General features: G+C 43.6%; 1 protein-coding gene across 1 annotated transcript in view; it reads right to left on the bottom strand.

The window, feature by feature from the left end:
* The window catches only part of LOC308291942 (cyclin-dependent kinase 17-like), a 138,792-nt gene extending 118,049 nt beyond the window's left edge, over positions 1 to 20,743 (bottom strand). Inside the window, exons 1-2 of the mRNA XM_080734097.1 lie at positions 20,429 to 20,743; positions 3,562 to 3,728 (exon numbers count right to left, since the gene is read on the bottom strand). Of these exons, the coding sequence (XP_080590223.1) occupies positions 3,562 to 3,694 (133 nt within the window). The 5' untranslated portion in view covers positions 3,695 to 3,728; positions 20,429 to 20,743. The remainder of the gene's footprint in view (positions 1 to 3,561; positions 3,729 to 20,428) is intronic.
* Positions 20,744 to 21,731: the final 988 nt, after the last annotated feature.

The following is a 21,731-nucleotide window of genomic DNA, read 5'->3' as shown; positions in this document are numbered from 1 at the left end:
AATACAATTAAACCATTGATATAAGAATCACTGTACATTTACAGAATTAAATTCTGTAAAAAAAAAAAAAAAAAAAAAATCTGAGATTTTTTTTTTTTTTTTTTTTTTACATGACATGTCACGCGTACCTTCGCGGAACCATCGTGTAAAGACGCGATGCGTCCAGACGCTTTGATGCAGCGCAACGTGTGCCCCGGAGTGCCACTGGAGCAGAACTAACGCATGCATGCACGCACGCATATGTAAACAAAAAGCCATTTGGCACACATGCGTCGCTTCGCTTAGCTGGCACGGAAAAGCCGCCACACACACACACACACACACACACACACACACACACACACACACACACACACACACACACACACACACACACACACACACACACACACACACACACACACACACACACACACACACACACACACACACACACACACACACACACACACACACACACACACACACACACACGAACAGCTTCTCTCAGGTGAGCCCCTTTGCCTTCTCCACAAGCAGGGCTGCATTACTTAAAGACGGCCAGCAGGTGGCACATAAAAGTCCTTGAATAATCATTTACTTTACCAGCCCAGGTAATAATCATTTGGGGCCTTTTTTCCACTGTATTTTTGCACATAGGTGACATTTGTCCTCTGTATGTTACCTATCCTATAGCAGTGAGCAGCCAGGGTTAAGTCAAATGTCTTGCTCAGGGACACATTGCTGAGGCCTGGAATCCAAACTGGAACCTTGGCTTTCCCAGGTGGGCTCTCTAATAGGGTTGGGATCTTTTAGGATTTTAACAATTCCGGTTCCTTATCGATTCACTCTTAACAGTCACATTCCTTAACGGTTCCCTTTAACTTTTCCTATAGGAGGTTCTTACAGGTCTGTAACTCTGATAGGGTACAAATGGAACCAAATTGCCCCTTGTGGGTCCATTTGGTTCCATTAGTACACTCTCAGAGTTATGGTGGTCATTGAAATTAAAAAAAGGTTTGAGAACCACTGATATTGTTATCTCCAGCTCTGACAGTGTGATAAAACCTGGTTCCAGCAACAGTTCCAAATATGTTCCTCAGATGTTGGATACGGTTCCCAATTTCCTGCGGTTCCGGATCCAAACCCTACTCTCTAACTGTGAATATTTGGCTAAAGGAAATCTTCCTCCTGTCATGTTCTTCCTAAAGGAACTTAGAGCAAGGACGCCAGCACTCTCTTTAGATAGACTCCTTCTTGTTTATTAAATAGTTTTCCCCCAGCAGCCAGTACATGTGGACGTTTCGGCCTCACAGGCCTTCCTCAGCGTCAGGGACGTGCTGGGCCCCTGATTCAGCCCGGGAAAAAGAGTTGGAGAGTTGGAGAGGCCCTCATTGCGCGCTATAGAGAGATCTCTCTCTATAGCGCTGCTGCTACTCAAAGATTTGCCATCTCAGATCATGACAAGTGACAAGCCAGTGGGCCAATTACTGTACATGAGTTATATTTCGTCGTTGTCGGGTGGAAACCTTGTATGTCCAAAACCGTTTGTTTCGTATTTATCATTTTAAAAATGATTTAAACTAGTGAAAACAGCCGATCTACAAGCACACAACGCCTCGCACCGCGAGGCGTTGTGTGCTTGTAGATCTGCTGTTTTCACTACTTTTGTGCAACAGCCAAGCAGGGCTTTGCTTTGCGAAAAAATGTATACATTTGAAACTTGGAGATACGAGGTTTCTGCCTGACAGTGACGATTTACTTTGTTGGCCGCCCAGCCCCCAAAATGGAACAAAGGCCGACATTTTATTTTTAATTTTTTCCTAATGGCCGGCCTGGACCGGCCGGGAATGAACCGGCCGTTCGGGAGTTGTCCCGCTTTTCCCCAATGGCCAGCACGTCCCTGCTCAGCATGTAAACTCCTCCTAAAGGAAACCCTGAATATTCCTCCTATCATGTTCTTCCTGAGCCCATTGTAATATTGTTGCTGCTAGGTGGAAACCTTGTATGTCCAAAATACTTCATTATTCCTTTGTTGTTATTATAGAAAAAATCAAACCTCGGTTCGAAGTGGAGCGGTGAATTTGAGTTCCAGGTAAATATATATATATATATATATATATATATATATATATATATATATAATTGAATATTGAATATACATATTTTGGGGACCTCTCTGCGGGTCTTAACCCACAGATTGACAACATTAACCTCCCGTGGCAGGGGGAAGAGAATAGAATAGTCCCTGACTTTTTTTTCACCAATTTATATATTGACATGTGTCAATTCTTGATTGCCCGTGGCTCGCTACGGTGGCTGCATGCTTCGTGAGCCTCCACTCTAGCGGCTATCACGTGTGTGTGTGTGTGTGTGTGTGTGTGTGTGTGTGTGTGTGTGTGTGTGTGTGTGTGTGTGTGGTAAAAGTCCGCGCATGCGCAGATGCCGCCGTGCTGACCAACACAATTTGGACACGGTAAAAGTCCACGCATGCGCAGATGCCGCCGTGCTGACCAACACAATTTGGACACACAAAGCCACACAAAGGGAAGCTGTGCTAGCACACCGCTCCAAAAAAAGAGTGGAAAATAGACAAGCTCACAAATGAGCTTGTAGATCGGCTATTTTCCCTGCTTTTGTGTGACACTCTTGTATGATGAAGAACAAGGCGTTCATTTATGAAAAGAAAAGAAAAACATAAAAAGCTGAACTATGGACATATAGGGTTTCTGCCTGGCAGCAACAACATGGATTATCAACGTGTCGTCATCAGTCCCATGCAAAGGGAAATGAGGAGGATGATGATGAAGAAGATGATGACGATGCTGATGAAGACACTTATGATGAGGGTTAGGATGACTTGTGCATTGTGTGTCGTCAAGCTCTCCATTGTGCGCGCGTGTGTGTGTGTGTGTACGTGCATGCGTGCGTGCGTGTGTGTTACTTATTTTTTTATATTAAACAGTTTAGACCAAGGGTCTTCAACAGGGGGTCCTCAGAGTTACTACAGGGGGTCCTCCAAATCTTTGTGTGATAGAAACCCTTTTCCTCCTTTTTTATATTAACCACTTGAACCCACGTGTCCGTATATTCGGAGAACTTTAGCCAAAAATTGCTGATCTACAAGCTCACAACGCCTCGCAGTAGATCGGCTACTTTTGGCAAAGAGAGTTTGGTGTAGAGGGGAAAAGAGCAGACTAAGTACAGAGTGAAAGGTCAAGTTCATTAAGTATTGACGGTTCAACTGGTTGAATATCTGAAAACACAAATTGACACGAATCCAAAATACACTGACGATCGTGCTGTCAAACGATGAAACTATAAGGAATCTCTGAACAGGTTGTGGGGGGTCCCTGCTTCATCTCTCTCAACTAAGGGGTCCTTGGCCTGAAAACGTTGAAGACCCCTGGTTTAGACTGATGCTAGGTTCTTTATTTACCTATGACCTTAGATTACTGTCTCTGTGCATTCGATGCATTACCTCGTGTTTACCTTGTGTACTTTAAATCACTCTGGATTAGCAATGTCTGCTAAATGTTTAAACTGTGCATGTGCGTGCATGTGCGCGTGCGTGAGTCTCACCGTTGTCCCGGGCGGCAGCAGAGGGCTCGTCCAGGGTCATCTGTTCGGCCAGCTCGGACAGGGAGTCGTCGACGGGCCGCGCGCTGCGCAGAGACATGGACAGCCTCCTCTTGATCAGTTTCATCCTGTCCATCTTCTCCTCACCGGGACCACCAGGGCCCACGGGCCTGGGGGGGAGACATGATGGCATCATTAGTGTTATTGTTTCAAAGTAGGGATGGAAATGATCGGTTAATTCCTTAATTGATAAGCGCCGTTTTTTGGACCAAAAGGAACATTCTTGTCCGAAACCAAACATGAGTGCAGATTCTGCAGAAACGTAATTGCCTTGATGTATATAACATTAACAAGTGTCACACACACAGAAACACACACACCTCCCCTTTGCAGTGCTCTATGGAGTCTGCCTCATTTCTCTCCAAATGCAGTTGAATATAATGGAATATGATTAAGGATGACTGTGATTATGGTAATATGGTATGCTCACATTTGATATCACACACATCACCATCATCTTTACCAATGATACTAATGAAAGCTCTGTGAGTCCGAGTGCTGATATGGTGCATGTTGGCTCACTGGAAACACTCTGCTACACCAGTGGGTCTTAAAGTGTTGTCCAGGTAGGTACCCGGCGCCGGCGACTAGCTTACCTGGGCTCGCTCTGCGGTGCCTCTCATGGCTCAAGTCAGACTTCATCGTTTTAACAGTTTTTGCCTAACTAGTTCCTAACTTAATGCAAGTACCGAGCTAACAGCGGTATCCGTCTGCACCACTGCCCTGAACACGTAGCCTTGTTGTTCGTTGGAATAAACACAGCATCCGAGTTCCACCTTCTACACAAAAAAGTGGCAAAAACAAACAAGCGCGGACAAAAGGAGAAGCCCAAAAGTGGCACAAACAGACACATGGCTACCCTCCACTCCCAAGGCATACAGTAGCAGCCGAGCAGGCGATTCGGACGGAGACAACCAGCGTGGATATATATTTTAATTTTAACAAATACCTGCTGCTTCGATGCCACGAGTGGGCTAATTAACAAGGCTTATTGGACAGCTGAGAAACCTGCACATTTAACCACATGTAACTACTTGTACCAGAGTATTTCTACATTGCAGTATTGATACTTTTAAAAATGTAGTACTTTTTTCACCATTGAGTATAATAGAGCAGTGTTTCTCAACCTTTTTTCTGCATGGGCACACTTTTCATGTCCCAAGAATCCATGGGCACACCAACATAATACGGGGGTGTAAATATCGTCACTGTCAGGAAGAAACCTTGTATCTCCAAGTTTCAAATTTGTAAGTTTCTTCGCAAAGTAAAGCCCTGCTTCATCATACAAGACTGTCGCACAACAGTAGTGAAAACACAAAACAGCAGATCTACTCGCGGTGCGAGGCGTTGTGTGCTTGTAGATCTGCTGTTTTCACTAGTTTAAATCATTTTTAAAATGATAAATACAATACTGGCTTTCAAGCAGTTTCAAGGGGCACACTTGACCCTTCTCAGGGGCACACCAAAGGTCCCCAGGCACAGTGGTTGAGAAACACTGTAATAGAGAGTAGCAAGAGCGCCACCCCCGGTCAGATTCTCAGGCTCTGACTAGTGGGCGTTGCATGTATGTCAGTCATGAAGGGCTCCACTTTACCCTTTGCTCTCCTCTCTGTCTCCATCCATTGTCCTATCTGAGGAGAGGCCATAAAAATAATCTAAAGAAACAAGGTCATACATACAAACTGGTGTTGTAGACCAGTGTTTCTCAACCACTGTGCCTGGGGACCTTTGGTGTGCCCCTGAGAAGGGTCAAGTGTGCCCCTTGAAACTGCTTGAAAGCCAGTATTGTATTTATCATTTTAAAAATGATCTGCTGTTTTCACTACTGTTGTGCTACGGCCTTGTATGATGAAGCAGGGCTTTACTTTGCGAAGAAACGTACACATTTGAAACTTGGGAGATGCAAGGTTTCTTCACGAGAGTGACGATATTTACACCCCCGTATAATGTTGGCGTGCCCATGGATTCTTGGGACATGAAAAGTGTGCCCATGCAGAAAAAAGGTTGAGAAACACTGCATTAGACAACAGATAACGTTCTGTACTTAACCACTTAACCCATTAAGACCTGAGGCAGATTACTACAAATGTCTTCTGAATCCTAACAGTTTTCTGAAAGACCTTTATGTCGCTACAGTTTATTGGTACAGTGGTGCAGCTCAAACTTCATGTCAAGTACACCCCAAACTTAGACGTATTCGGTTCGCGGACCCTCAGAAGCAAAGATTTTAATAAAGAATTTTCGCTTGAAAAAGTATATAATTCAAAGATTTGCACAAATGTCCAAGATCTTTCTAAAACTGCTTGCAGATCTGCTCTTTCTGAATAGCCTAAGAAAAGAAAGGTTAAAAAAAAGAGTGGTTACAATGATTGGGAATGGGATGCAAAATGATATAAAATGAGACGGATGCTTTCCCGGATTTAAAGGGAAAGCTTGTAGATCTGCTATTTTTGAATATTAACCATTAGCCAACATATGGATAAAGTGGTTACATTTCGCCTGGATGTGGGAACCCACCTGAGCTGATCTACAGGCTCACAATGCACACATTGTGAGCATTTAGATGGGATGTTTTTGGGCTATTGTTCCCCCCAGAATATGCATACTGCTTGGGGTACAAGACAAGTGGCTGGACAACCATACTGGCCTATGTTTAGCTCATTGATTATGACTATGACAGCAAAAAAGGCTGGATGGAACTGAAGGCTCAGTCAGGCTCCAACCAGCATCCTCATCATTACAGTTATAGACCCATGCAGCGTAACACCTTCCTCCTCATTATTATCAGCAACAATCAGCCTTGTTCCATTGATCTTCAGAACGTCTTCTCTTCACGGAGTGCTTGGAAACCACTGCAGCGCAGCCGCTTTACTGCCGCTTATTGTTTTTTGGTCTCTAGACACAGTTGTGTTTGCTCACGTAGCATGTGGTTCCACAAATGCAAACAAACACCATCGCAGAGAGAGAGAGAGAGACTGATTGAGAGAGAGATAAGGCTGTCACCGTTACAGATTTAAGTTGACGATTAATTGTCACACAACAGAACTGCGATTAACGATTTGTGTTTTTGCCATTGAACATGGGAACATATGAAAACAATTTTCATACTTCTGTTTGGTTTTTAGACTTCGTAATCAAACTATACAAAGAAATTACAGATACATTTTATAATATACTTTTTTAATTACTGTGGTGGCTTATAGATCTGCTATTTCTGCTATTTTAGGAACATTAGGCGATTATGTGATAATTGCGACAGGCCTAGAGAGAGAGAGAGAGAGAGAGAGAGAGAGAGAGAGAGAGAGAGAGAGAGAGAGAGAGGAGACAGAGCTCCACTTCTTGACCTCATGTGACAAATACAAGGACATAAGAAAGTATGCCACCCCAAATTCACAAAAATACGGCAATAATAAAAATACTGGCCCCAGGCAATCCCCTACTTGTTATTAGGGTTAGAGAGCCCACACAATGTTCCAAGGTTGGCAGCAAAATGCGCAGCAGCCTGCCAAAAACAATATGACGGACAATGGGTATCTATTGACACACGGTTCATTAACATAATGTCTGTTTGTTTTATCTCTCAGATTTTGTTTGTGTTGTTTGTTATGACACTGCATTATCGTGTATCGTGTTACTAATGCTTTGGCAAATATGAGGATGCTTGCCGTGCCAATAAAGCATACGGTATTTGAATTCAATGGAACTGAATCGAGAGCAGAGTGCAATCAGATACTGTGCCTGGCCACCGAGAGGATACCGAAGCACCTGGCCATGGGAGTAGGGATGGGACGATATGAAAATGTCATATCACGATTATTGTGACCAAAGAAATCGCGATTTACGATATTATCGCGATAATCCTGGGGTGGAACATTTGCCAAAAAGTAGCCGATCTACAAGCTCACAACATGTTGTGAGCTTGTAGATCGGAAGACATTTGATAGAGAGTGAAAAAAGGATGCATCAAGTACGTATATTATAAGTACATTTTACCAACTATAGAGGGTTTAAGTGGTACTGGATATGCAACTCTGTGTGTGTGTGTGTGTGTGTGTGTGTGTGTGTGTGTGTGTGTGTGTGTGTGTGTGTGTGTGTGTGTGTGTGTGTGTGTGAGAGAGAGAGAGAGAGAGATATTTCAGTCAGCTGCCACAGATAAGATGTGATTATTATTTAAACAACTATATCTGATTCGCAAAAATCAGGTTCCATGTTTTTCTTCTTCTTTTTTGCTGCTGAAACGAGTCTGATTCCAATCTGGACAGGCCATAAATCTCATTGCCAGGGTGAACATAGCTTAAGGGAATGCAGGTTTTTCTACATGACTGTTTCCTTGAGGGACAAGCATGAAGTGCTTTACTACAAAGCTGTGAGGGGGAAAAAGCTCAGTCAGGAGGTCTTTGCTCCTCCTAAATCCATCGATCTCCACTGACCTGCTGCATCTGCAGTGTGAGCAACAATGTCAGCGGAGGATTTACACATTAGCCCATTAACCTCCAAAGATAGTTCTAAAAAGACTAACTCAAAACTCCAGTGTGTGTGTGTTCGTGCGACCGTGTGTGTGTGTGTGTGTGTGTGTGTGTGTGTACGTGTACGTTGTATTACTATAATTGTGAGAGCCAAAGAGAGAGAGAAAGAGAGAGAGAGAGAGAGAGAGAGAGAGAGAGAGAGTGAGTTGTGGACAAGTTCATAGCCTACATCAGCGCAGCATTTCATTCATAGTTTACTACCTACTCCCCGCCCTCTCAGTCCAGGTCCAAATCCAAGTTCAAGTTCAAGGCCATTGCTCTTGCATATTCCAAGCCATATTGTAGTATAGGCTAATTAATCCACAATGAAACGATCGTCCCCTCCCCTGGGCTTGTCCCACAGTGTTTTATACACACTTTTGAGCACCAGGTAAAATGGTGCATTTATATAGCGCTTTTAACCAAAGCGCTTTACAGAGATTGTGCATTACATTCACCCATTCACGCACACATTCATACACCGGTGGCGGAGGAAACCATGCAAGGCACCAACCTACTCACCGGGAGTAATATCTTATGCCTACAAGTTCGGTTTATCTCAGAAGTGATGAATTATAGATTCATCACTTATTATTATATCATAATTATATTTTGACTTTTTTTCATTTTATTTGTTTTGTAAAAGGGTAGCCTATACCTTTTTGGTCAGGAATGTGGTTATTTTTTATGTATGTATGACTATTTTTCTTTGTATTACCATGAAATATTTGTAAAATACCACAAAAACTGACTGAAATAGCTAGCGTTGTGAGCTTGGAGGTCGGCTATTTTCGGTACTTGATACCACATAAAACTAAGCACAATCAAGTAAATTCTTTAAGCATAAGACGCTGCATTAAAGTTTAGGAGAGTTTGGACAAGGTAATTCTCTTGAATGCTGCCTTCAGGTATGGCATGGAAAGGGGGCAATTGCTTTTCTTTCACCTTAGTGAAAACGGCATTCATGGTCTGGAGCTGGCACTTTTTACAGTAAAAGGGCAGGCGCTCAAGCCCTCTTTGATGTCTATGTGTGCATGCGCCTGCAGCAGTGCATAACTGATGACATAAGCAACACATTGAGCTCAACATCAGATGATTGCAGGAGGAGAGAGACAGGAGGAGAGGAGAAAGAGAGTGACACACACAGAATAGTAGAGAGAGTGAGAAGATACAGGGATTTATTTATTATGCGTTGGTTCAACACGGTCCGTTCAACCCACGGGACCTGTGGGTCGGCCAGTGCATCACTATGTGTGTGTGTGTGTGGGTGGGTGCACGTGGGAGCGTGCATGCGTGTGCATGCGTGTGCGCGTGATCTCCTGAGCCCCAAATGCTTTGATAGAAGGAGCAGGAAGGAAATGGAACGAGGACAGAAATACTCTGCCGTAAAGTCGCTTCTGTACCTCTAGGCCAGCAGAGCGGAGTGACCCAACCAACACACACACACACACACACACACACACACACACACACACACACACACACACACACACACACACACACACACACACACACACACACACACACACACACACACACACACACACACACACACACACACGCGCGCAGAGCGCCCGCTGCCCTTCTCTTTGTGCGTTCCAACCTTGCAGCTTCGACAACAAAAGCCGTTCATCCTCATTCATCCTTTCACTCTGTCTCTCCGTGTCCGTCGTTCAGTCCCTGGTCGGAGGAGGGAACTACGCACACATCTGAAGGAATTCAGAGCCATCACTAGGGCTGTCACAATTATTACATAATCGTCTAATCGTGATTATTTGAGATTATCGCAATTATTTTGTCATAATCGCCATAATCGTGAATGTTGAAAAATGTCCGAAATAGTGGTAATAGCAGATCTACAAGCTTGTAGATCGGCTATTTCCACTATCAAAGTTATTTTTTAAGTAGTAAGTTGTCAAATATGTCAGTAATTTCTTTGTATATTTAGGTTATGTGTCATAACTACCATGTACAACTTCAAAGCCTAAAAGCCAAACAGAAATGTAATTATCGACGACAAAAACACAATTAAATCAGTTAATCGCCAATTATTTGAGTGACAATTAATCGTCATGTAAAATGTCATATCGTGACAGCCCTAGCCATCACCATCATCATTGTCTGTATCATGTGGGCAGGAGGCATATAATGGACCTATTTTCAGAAATCAAATCTTCATTAAAAAATATAAAAGATTTGCAAAATGTTCATTATTTTTTCGAAAACAGCAGATCTACTAGCTCATAGCACGTCACTTTGTGCTGTGCTAGCAGATCTCTAAGCTCAACGAGTTTGTGCTTGTAGATCGGCTATTTTAGGCGAACGACACGGCCGTACGATGGAAAATAAATTAGGCATTAGAGTCAGAGACGTGTGCGAAACAGGACAGCTCAGCTCCTCCAGCTGTGTGTGCGCTTTGTGTGTGTGCGCGAGCGTGCGTGTGTGCGTGCGTGCGTGCGTGCGAAGCGGGACATCTCAGCCCGGAGGAGAGAAATAGATCGAGGCGGGCATCATCTCTCTTTCATTTCAGACCGTGGATCAAATCAGCGGGGGAACGAATCTCCCTCCCCCATCATTTGCATGTTTTCCCAGACTTTAGAGGGCTATAAAGGAGCCTTCAACATGGAGATTGGATTCTGTTTGTTGTGGTGTGACCTGGCGGGAAAGAGTGGGCCCCGTCACAATTATGACACAATAAATGCCAAATCGCAATTATTCAAATCATAATCGTTTCCCCATGTTGAAAGATCTTCATATATTTTCAAATATCTAAAAAGAAAATAGCGGAAGGTAGCTTAGACAACGCGCAGTGACGCACGGTAAGCTTGTACATTTCTGCTATTACAATTTCTGGGGGGGGGGGGGGGGGGGAGTAAAACGTTATTAAGTATGTCACTCATTTCTAGTTCTTGCCCTGTGATTTTTTCATTTACAAAGCCTGGAAGCCATACAGAAATGTAATTTTCATTAACGTACTGTTCCAAGGTTCAATGGAAAAAAACACAATTAACTTGTTAATCATAATCATTTGTGTGACAATTAATCGCCAAGTAAAACATCTCACGATCATGACGTCCGAGGCGGGAGGAGCCATTCAGGAATTTGTGCAGAAGTGTGTGCAAGTTATTGACTTGTAGAATGGGGATGCACAGCTCATTAATTACCACTTGAACCCCAGCATGCCTATTCTGTGGGGCCAGGGGGGACTCGCCAGCACACTTGCAGATTAACAAGCTCACAACCCGTTGCAACACAATGCATTGTGAGCTTGTAGGTCTGCTATTTTTGGCAAAGAGATTTGGTGTAGACGTGGGGAAAAAAGTGGTCCAACTGCAGTTGTAACTCGGGTCTGTTTGAGAATAGAGGGTTTAAGTCAGTGATTCCCAAACCATTTAGCTCAAAATCCAAAAGAGAAATTAGACGTTGGTCCAGGACCCAAACTGGTGAAAACAGCAGATCTAAAGGCTTGCAATGCTATTCATTGTTTTTAATCGATGAAAAGTTGTGATTTCTTTGTTTAAACTTTTGAAATATGTATATATGTATTTTATGTAGGAAAGAAAAATGGGATATTTTACTTGCGAACCAACGTGGATAACCAGATAAAAAGTTAAAATGACCAATTGACCATCAACATATACTCACTCACTCACACCCATAGCCAATAGACATGCATGCATAGGCCCATAGACATTGCACACACACACACACACACACACACACACACACACACACACACACACACACACACACACACACACACACACACACACACACACACACACACACACACACACACACACACACACACACACACACACACACACACACACACACACACACACACACACAATATTGTCTAATTTCACAGTCTGCGTCTTATCTCTGCTGAATTACCATGAGAGGCGGTGCGATGTGATTCTCTCCACTCTTGTTCAGGGTATCATCTCAAATTGCATATTATTATTTGTAATACACTGTTGGTGTTAACCCAATAAGACCTGAAAAATATCTTAAATCCTAACAGTTTATTTTTTTCTGAAAAACGAATGTTTCTATATCAGTGGTGCTCAAACCTTTTCATGTCAAGGACCCCCAAAATAATGTGTTTGGCTACTTGTCCTGAGCACTCCCCTGTAGAGAGCCCCGCCGCCATTGCTGTGGTGCAAACACAGCCGCGTCAGTTCAGAAAAAGCTAAGGTATGGCAACATGACTGGTGTCTTGCACGCGCGCAAGGGCGCGCGTGCAAGAAACCAGTCATGTTGCCATACCTTAGCAACAGGCACGATTACAGTGCATTTTATTATTTTCCCCTGTAGCCAAGGTATGGCAGCTGCCATAGCTTGCCATACCCAATTGACGCCTATGTGCAAACAGCAGCCAGTGGTGGAGTATAAGTAAAATGTAGGTTACAAGTTACTTTACACTAGTACTGTTTACACCTATCGGAGCCCTCTACAGGGTGTCGCTCAAGAAATCAGTCTATATTTGTGACGCTGTATCAACTACTTTAGCTAGGGACCCCCTGGAACCAGTGAGGCCACTAGTATGCACTTTATTGTTTAATGTTTAATGTTGCTGGTCTGAGGAGCCAAACTAAAAGGAATTTACCGTTCTCTTATGTACCTGTGTACACAAGAATGTCAAAATAAAATAACATTGAAAAAATGAAATATTTGTATTCCAATATGATGAAGAGACAGCAGTATAAACATACAGTACGAACCAAGTTCGAACAGAATGCCGCAGCACGCCTCGTATTCAACCAGACAACATTTTCATATCTCCCCTTTTCCGCTCCCTGCGTTTCCACCTACAGTCCTGCACCGAGTGCAAAACACCAATGTTGTTTCCCATACCTTCTGCTAAATGCTTAAACTGTAAACTGTAAACTGTACCTTCAAGGCAAGAACCTACCCTACAGTACAACCCCTCCAGGCTTACTCAGATCAGCTAACACAGGAAAGCTGTCAGAACCTTCCCTAAAACACCCGGGACAGCGCTCCACAGGTCCCAGACTCTTCTCCCCTCTGGCTCCACAAACTGTGGAACAAGCTCCACATTGCACACTCACTCCCAATTTTCCGCTGTATAGTCTGAAGACTTGCCTCTTCAGACTCCACCTCAGCTCAGCCCCTAGCACCTCGCTCTCCCTGTACCACCTGGTAAATGGTAAATGATGCATTTATATAGCGCCTTTATCCAAGGCGCTTTACAGAGATTGTGCATTACGTATTCACACACACATTCATACACCGATGGCGGGGGAAACCATGCAAGGCTAGGGCTGTCACGATTATGACATTTTACATGACGATTAATTGTCACTCAAATAATTGTGATTAACGATTTAATTGTGTTTTTGTCGTTGATAATTATATTTCTGTTTGGCTTTTAGGCTTTGAAGATGCACAAAGAAATTACTGACATATTTGACAACTTACTACTTAAAAAGTAACTTTGATAGTGGAAATAGCCGATCTACAAGCTCACAACTGTGAGCTTGTAGATCTGCTATTTCCACTATTTTTTACTTTTTTAAACATTTTTCAACTGGAAACGATTATGACGATTATGAAATATAATCACGATTATGTCAAATAATTGCGATTAGACGATTATGTAATAATTGTGACAGCCCTATGCAAGGCACCAACATGCTCAACTGGAGCAACAGGGGGTTCAGAGTCTTGCTCAAGGACTCCACGACACTAACTCGAACTGGGAACTAGGAACCTTTGGGGAACCCTCCGTGTTCTAAGACAGCAATTCTACCCCTGAGCCACTGACGCCCCTTGTGCTTGCCGCCACCTTGTGCCCCGATTGATGCTAGGTTCTTGGTTTACCTGTGATCCTACAGTTTCCTGAGGCATTACTACTCTGTCTCTATGCATTCTATTTCTATGTACGTGATTACCTTGCTTATTGTAAGTGGCACTGGATAAGTGCATCCGCTAAGTGCCTTAACTGTACATTTGTAAATTGTTTTGCCTCAACTCTGAACGACACACAACTCCTATAGAAAGAGACCACGGTCGAGTTTAATTTATACTCCTTTCCCGTGACACGGTATAAATCAGGCTTCACTCGCCGAGAGATTTATAGGCAGTGTGTAAATGCGCCTAACAGTCTGATTTGTTTGAAAGCGGACAGAGCACCGTTCATCACCGGGCCTAAACTGTACTGAGTATATGCAACGACGTGCTACTGTAAACAGGTTTTAAAATGACATAAGAAGGTAGAACACGCATGACTTGAAACTGGTCAACCCGGGAAAGCCATTTTTAAATTTTAGCTAGATTTTAGCCACTTTAACCATTATTTTTACACTTAATCCCCTTCTGAATTCTTACACACGCTATTCAGAAGGGGATCTCTAATAGTGACATCAAAGAAAAGGACCTGCATCATGACAGACATGAATAACCGTTGCCATACTTTGGCTATACAAAAATAGCAGATATACAAGCTCATATTTTGAGATGGGGGTCCAGGGCCAAATACATATAATTTTGGTCCTTAATATGAATAGTTTTTTCTTCTTAAAACTGTTGGACGATTTCCATGCCAAACACAGGTGCGTAGCGTTGTTCCGATGTCCCATTAGTCCGTGTGCGCACGCACACGCACGCGCGCACACGCACACACACACACACACACACACACACACACACACACACACACAAACTGTGTTTGTTTAGTACAGACATTTCTTCTGTGACCTACAGTACTGGCAGAGTGCACACAATTGATCACAAGAATGATCACAAGAATGGTGATAATTGGTCCAGTATTAGCTCCGGAGCAGACACACAGACTGACAGACAGACAGTCTGACCTTCTTACAGCCAGCCTCATGCAGAGCCAAAGCCACGCCGTAAAAGTCAGGAAAAAGTAGTGAGTCAGCAGGCATTCTCTCCCTGTGAGTGTGTGTGTAGTTGCATGCTGCGTGGTTTACACGTGTGTGTGTGTGTGTGTGTGTGTGTGTGTGTGTGTGTGTGTGTGTGTGTGTGTGTGTGTGTGTGTGTGTGTGTGTGTGTGTGTGTGTGTGTGTGTGTGTGTTTGTACGTGCGTGCGTGCGTGCGTGCGTCCGAGGAGGGCGGAGGAGAAAGACGCTGTGATTTATTCAAGACACACACACCGTTTGGGTTGCTAGGTTACAGGCCCAGGCCAAGAACTGCTGCAAGTCTATCCTCTCTGAGGTGATGAGCAAGGAGAGAGAGAGAGACAGGGAGAGAGAGAGAGAGAGAGAGAGAGAGAGAGAGAGAGAGAGAGAGAGAGAGAGAGAGACAGGCAGCCAGGCAGACAGACAGACAGACAGACAGACAGACAGACAGACAGACGAGAAAGAGATGGACTGACAATTTAACATTTATCTCTCACTCTCTCTTTCTCGCCTACACACTCTTTCACCCTCTCCAAAAAACTTCAACTTCCCACACTGGTAAAGTGCTTGGGTTACCAGTTACCCGGCAGCACTGCTCAGCCCACAGGTACAGTACAGTACAGTACAGTTACCAGGCAGGCAGCACCATCGGCACGCCATTCCTGCCAGGCCACCTCTGCCAACTATACCTCCTCCTTTTAGGCAGCAACCAAGTGAATGGACACAAGAGGCCCATTATGCAACAGCGCCGAGTTGCATACACAAACTGCAGCTAGCTGTGTGTCATACAATCCTCAAATGTAGGTCATATTTTGTCGTTAAAGTAAGTGTCAAATAGCTCTTATATTCTGATAGTAATACTAATCATTGCTAAAGGGGGACTGTTTGTTTCGGTAACAACAGGAGTTTCCTCGTTTCCCCCGGCTCTTTAGTGAAAAGAAAATACATATTATTTAACACTGAAACTGATAAATGGGTTCCATCTCCTGATTGGATTAAATTGGTGTCTGGAAATGGGTTTTCTGATTACTAAAGAGCTGAAGAGATGGGGAGTCGACCCCTGTAACTGAACAAATACTCTGTAGCAATGATCAGAATATTGAGCTTTAACTTACAAAACATTTAACTCTGAAAGTGTAAAATGAAACCAAATGGACTCCAAGTTCTCTCACCCATGTGTACCTTCTCAATAGTTCCATGAACACTCAGGTTTTTACAGTGTGATACATTTTCATCAGCATAGTGGCTCAGCCAAGTTGTCACAGACTCACCTGTGACCTTTCAGAGTGGCATATTAGCGTCTTTCCTCCTATCTCTTGGTTAACCTGATTCACACCTGACCCAGTGTCCTCTCAATCTCACAAGGTTCAAGGTTTAAGGTTACTTTATTTTGTCTCCCTTGCCTTGGGAGAAATTTGTCTTGGATAAATCTGGGTACGACCCAAATATAGAACAAAGTCAACAAACATGGGATGATTCTCATTGATTCTACTACTCTGCCACCAAATTGTGAAAAGCCCTGACACTATCTATTAAAATATGAAAATCAATGATTTCTTTCAAAACTGGCCTGAAAAAAAGAAAGAAGAAAAATCTATCAGGACTCCTACACAAGGTGTCTTTCACTGTTGCGGTTTTTCCTTTTTCTCCTTTGTACATACAGTATAATCAGCTATATTCTCGTTATTTATGATCACGACGTTCAGTAACCATAATCGAGACAAAAGTTTGAAATAATGGTAATATTGACAAGAAACTGAACAAGGCGCTCACAGGAGAGGGGATATAAAAATGGAACAATAGTTCAATAGTATCAAATGATGCTCACGGATCAAACATGAGGAAAAACAACAGGCGATCCAGGCACTCGGGAGTAAAAAGGAGGGAAAGCCTTCAGGGCGACATCATGATGAAGACCTTCCCAGGTGGAATCACGTTGGCAGTTACCTTTTAAATAAAGGCTTTTCCTCCTCTTTACTCCAGAGTGCCCCATCCGTCTGTTGTTTTTTTTCTAATGTTGATATTGATTAGACGTCATATCGCCCAGCTCTAATGATAAGACAGAGGACCTGGGTCAAATCAGTCTCCAGAAAGAATTCTGGTACATATTGTTGTTATACTTGTGTGTGGCTCATTCGCTACACAACACAAGTGTAGAATCTTAGGGCCGATGCGTGCTCCACTTTTAGAGACGAATTTATTTCGGTTTGGCTCTGTCTACTACAATATGACGTCATTCAGAGGTTCGGGCGGGCGGGTACCGCCATTCATTTGGCTGTTCAGTGCTGCCGAGATTTAGTGACTTCCCGAACCGAAATAAATTCGTCTCTAAAAGTGGAGTATGCATCGGCCCAAGCGCTTGCAACCCACCAGGCACGCAAGCCTAAGTGCACGGATGCTGATACTCTTTGGTTCCAATTTAATGAATGCACTGGCCGCACACGAATGCTCCACTAACTCGCATGTGAAGATATATTATCGATGTACCAATAAAGAAAAATCCGTCCGGATTCCGATAACCCATAACTTGCGAATCGGTCGATGCCGAGTACCGATCCAATACCAGTGTGTAATTTAAAGGAAGTCTCGGACAGTGGTTCTTAAAGTGGGGTCCAGGGACCCTTAAGGAACCCAGAGGGTCCCGCCTGGACAACATTTTGAAACCCACTGGACTACATACAATACACTGTATAACAGAATTGAATGGACACTCAAGAACCGTTGGGCGCAGCAGCCCGAAGATGCATGAGTAATGCATAAATCTGCCCGACTACAGAACAAATACACACACGCATATGCACATGCATGCACACACACTAGATATAACCACAAAAAGAAGTCCATTTGCCTTATTAGCCTGGCTCTTCCCTAATATATCTTTCCGTACAGAACATTAGAGTAAGACCCCCTCAGTGTTAATTTACATCTGAGTGGACAAATGGAATTACATGGTGAAAGAGAGAGAGAGGGGGGGGGGGGGGAGAATGAAGCAAAGGAGAAGATGCCATGCCATGCCATGCAATACAACTGAAAACATGACAAACAGAGAGCAAATATATTAAGAAAAGAGTGAAGAAGAGATGGTAGCGGTGAAGATCTTTTTTTTCGTCTATATGTGGAAAGTGGTTCTAAAAGTGGCGTATGGTGAGACCCCCCAGGGGTCCCTGAGAGGGTTTCAGGGGGTCCCCACCCTGTAAAATAAGAAAATATACTGTAGCATTGAAATCCTTTGAACTGCTTTGACCCTATTGTATAGACAAATCCACAGAGTGCTGCCCTGTAGTTTCGGTGTCGCGGTGCTGCTTGATACGATTGCCGCTCTGTGGATTTGTCTATACTTTTGCTATTAAAAAATTGCAGATCTACAGATTGTAAGTCTACAATTTTTTTGAAAGATCTTGAATAATTTTCGGAAGAAATGTAACATTATTGTAAAATATTAACAATCACCAATCTTGTATGGGGGCCCCCCCCCCCGGGACAAAATCTTTTCCGATGAGGTTCCGCAGCCATATTCATTTCAATTTGGGGGTCCTTGACATGAAAATGTTTGACAACCAACCACTGCACAAGGGAATGTTGTGTCTGATAATACTATAGATGTAATCTCTCAAGACTCAGAATGCTTTAACCGAATGGGTTCCCAGATAGAATCAGGCAGTGCCATTCCGATTATATTACACACTGGTACTCGGATCAGTACTCTGTATCGACTGATATGCAAGTTGTGGGTATCGGAATAGATTCGGAACGGTATCGGGAAGGAGAGAATGGTATTGGGTAGGTCTCTATTCCCAGATGGCTGTAGAAGTGGCTCAGGAGGAAAAGGAGAGGAAGCCCCTACAGGGTGGGCCCACGGGGGTCACAGACAGTGCAGAGAAATCCCCATTAAATTCATTATTTAGCCCCGGACCAAGATCATAACTGGGTCATATTCAAAATACATAAGACACTGACACAGTGATGGGGGATTCTCTCAAACAGTCTCTCTCTCTCTCTCTCTCTCTCTCTCTCTCTCTCTCTCTCTCCAGCTGCACTAGATGCAGCATAGGCTATCCCATTATTTGGTCAAATGTGTTAATAATGGTTAATATGGTGCAATAAATAATATACAACACAATATCATCACAACAGACAATACATTAATGTGTTGAACTTGGATCTGAAATGACCCCAATAATCAGTGGTGTGCAAAATGTACATATTGGCTTTCACGTCATTATAGTTATGAGCCTAACATAACTTTCCATAATAAAACAATTTGTTGATGATGAAGTTGATGATGGTGTTCTATTTAATAGCACCAGCAGTACAGTAGACTACTACAGTTCACACTACAGTGCGTGACAGGGGCAAAATGCGTCCATGCGCATTATTTCCAATGATCCCATCGACAGAGTGATAAATAATGTATATTGCTCAGCAGATTCTCACCACCACACCAAGCTGCAGCAAAGCAATGTTGGAAGTTTAACGAGTTGATAATGAGCCTGGTGTTAAGTGTAAGTTGCCTACAGTGCAGTCAGTGCCTTGCTGCTATCGGCTATATCGACAACACTGCAACACAAGAAAGTGGACTGTCCCATCTCAGAACTGGTGACAATAATAATCCATATCGTGGCTCTATTACCCCGGCAGGGTAAAGAGCACACATTAGTGGCATGGCTGTGTGATAAATGTCACGGAAACCCAACGACAAACAAGATGTATTTAGAGTTTAGACAGATTGTTGCCAAAAAAGGGCCTTTGGTTTTTTTGGGTCAGTTCCTCTCCCCGTGTTTTCCTAGCGCCTGTATCCCGGGAGGGGGAGTGGTGCAGGGCTAGAGAAAAGTTCCAGAGCACCCTGCAGCGGTGCTGTGGGACTGGACTGGCTGGAGTGAAGGAACTCTATCTGATAGCATATGGATCACATTCCCATTTAGACCCACTAGTGTGCATTACAATCCATTTTTACTATCGATTTCTTGCGGGTTAATGGGGACCAGCTAAAGCCCCTAAACCCCCCGACAGACAGCTGCACAGATCTACTAGACTAAACCAGACAGATGCTGGATTGTTTAGGCTAACATTTTTAGGAGTTTCAAGAATGTGTGCGACATTACATGACATGTAAGCTTTCCTAAGAGAAAACAAACAACACCTGAGACAGACCCACACAGCATATAGGCTATCATACCACTGCAATGCCATGGTTCACTGGCTATAATAATAACAACAACCACAACCTTATAGCCTATTAGATAGCCTTGGCTTGGATCAAGACTATCATAGATGTATTTGATCGACTCGATACATCTGTGATAGTCTTGATCCAAGGCTATACATTAGCCGTTTTTCAGCTGCTGCCACTCGTATCAATGACAAGATTGAAATCACAGATTTACAGTAAAAAGTGAACACAAGACAACAAGCACTGACCTGGTGAATAGCTCTGCTGTTGGAGACTGCTATCCTTCCTCTTCTATTAATAATAATGATAATAATCCAGCTCCTCGGTGGGGTGTCGGGTCGGTATCCACACACACAACAAACACACTCACACACACACACACTGCGACAAGTTGGTCCAACTAGACACTAGTGAGAGTATTACTTGTCTGTAAATCACAATAGATGGCCTATTAAAGCAGTCTTATCCCACTATCCCAGGCTGTTTCGGGTTGCTGAGAGTAGAGAGAGTGTCGCAATCCTCCTTGGTGGTGCTGGTGGTGAGTTCATTGTTGACTGGTTAATTCACACTGCATTGCTTTTGGTTTGTGTGTGTCTGTCTGTGCGTGTTGTGTGTGCGTGTAGTAGCACGCCGACAATGACAACACCGTCCTGTCCCAGTCTCGTCCCGGTGACCAGCGGCCAGTCAGCAGCCATATCTCTGTGGATGTTCATCCAAAGTGGAAGCACCACTGTACTGCACTGTGATGTGGAGTCACGTGTGATCCCGCACACCACCGCAAGGGGGTAGTGTGTGTGTGTGTGTGTGTGTGTGTGTGTGTGTGTGTGTGTGTGTGTGTGTGTGTGTGTGTGTGTGTGTGTGTGTGTGTGTGTGTGTGTGTGTGTGCTTGTGTGTGTGCTTGTGTGTGTGTGTGTGTGTGTGTGTGTGTGTGCGTGTGCGCGTGCGTTTGACACACAGAGAGAGATTTAGTTTTTGCTTTTATTTTTCACATTTGCTCTGTGATGCTCTCCCATCATGTCATTGAAGGTGAAGCCCCCCATTGAGTTGAGAGAATGTGTGTGTGTGTGTGTGTGTGTGTGTGTGTGTGTGTGTGTGTGTGTGTGTGTGTGTGTGTGTGTGTGTGTGTGTGTGTGTGTGTGTGTGTGTGTGTGTGTGTGTGTGTGAGGGGGCTCAGATAGATAGGTTTTGGGGGCAATAATGTCACAAGGGAAATTGGCTTCATTATTCAAGCTCAGTTCTCTCTCTAAATATGCTCCCCAGAGAATTCCAGGTGAATTATTTATGCTCTGAAAATTAGTGGAATTTAATACCCTGATATCACTTATAGCATTATTATACACACCAGCACTGTGTGAAGCACACACAGCCCTGTGTGAAGCACACACATCCCTGTGTGCTTTGCTGTCTAAGGACAGGGTTATATTTGGCAGTTGCATTAGTACAGTGGTTCTCAACCTTTTCAGGCCGTGACGCGACCCCCCAAAATAATCATATTTGAACTGGGGGACCCCCAACCTTGTTAAGGAATTATAGGAGTTGAGACATTACATT

This window comes from Nannobrachium achirus, assembly GCF_963921795.1.
Source record: "Nannobrachium achirus genome assembly, chromosome: 9".
NCBI classification, from domain to species: domain Eukaryota; kingdom Metazoa; phylum Chordata; class Actinopteri; order Myctophiformes; family Myctophidae; genus Nannobrachium; species Nannobrachium achirus.
This window is presented reverse-complemented; position numbering and strand designations above follow the sequence as displayed.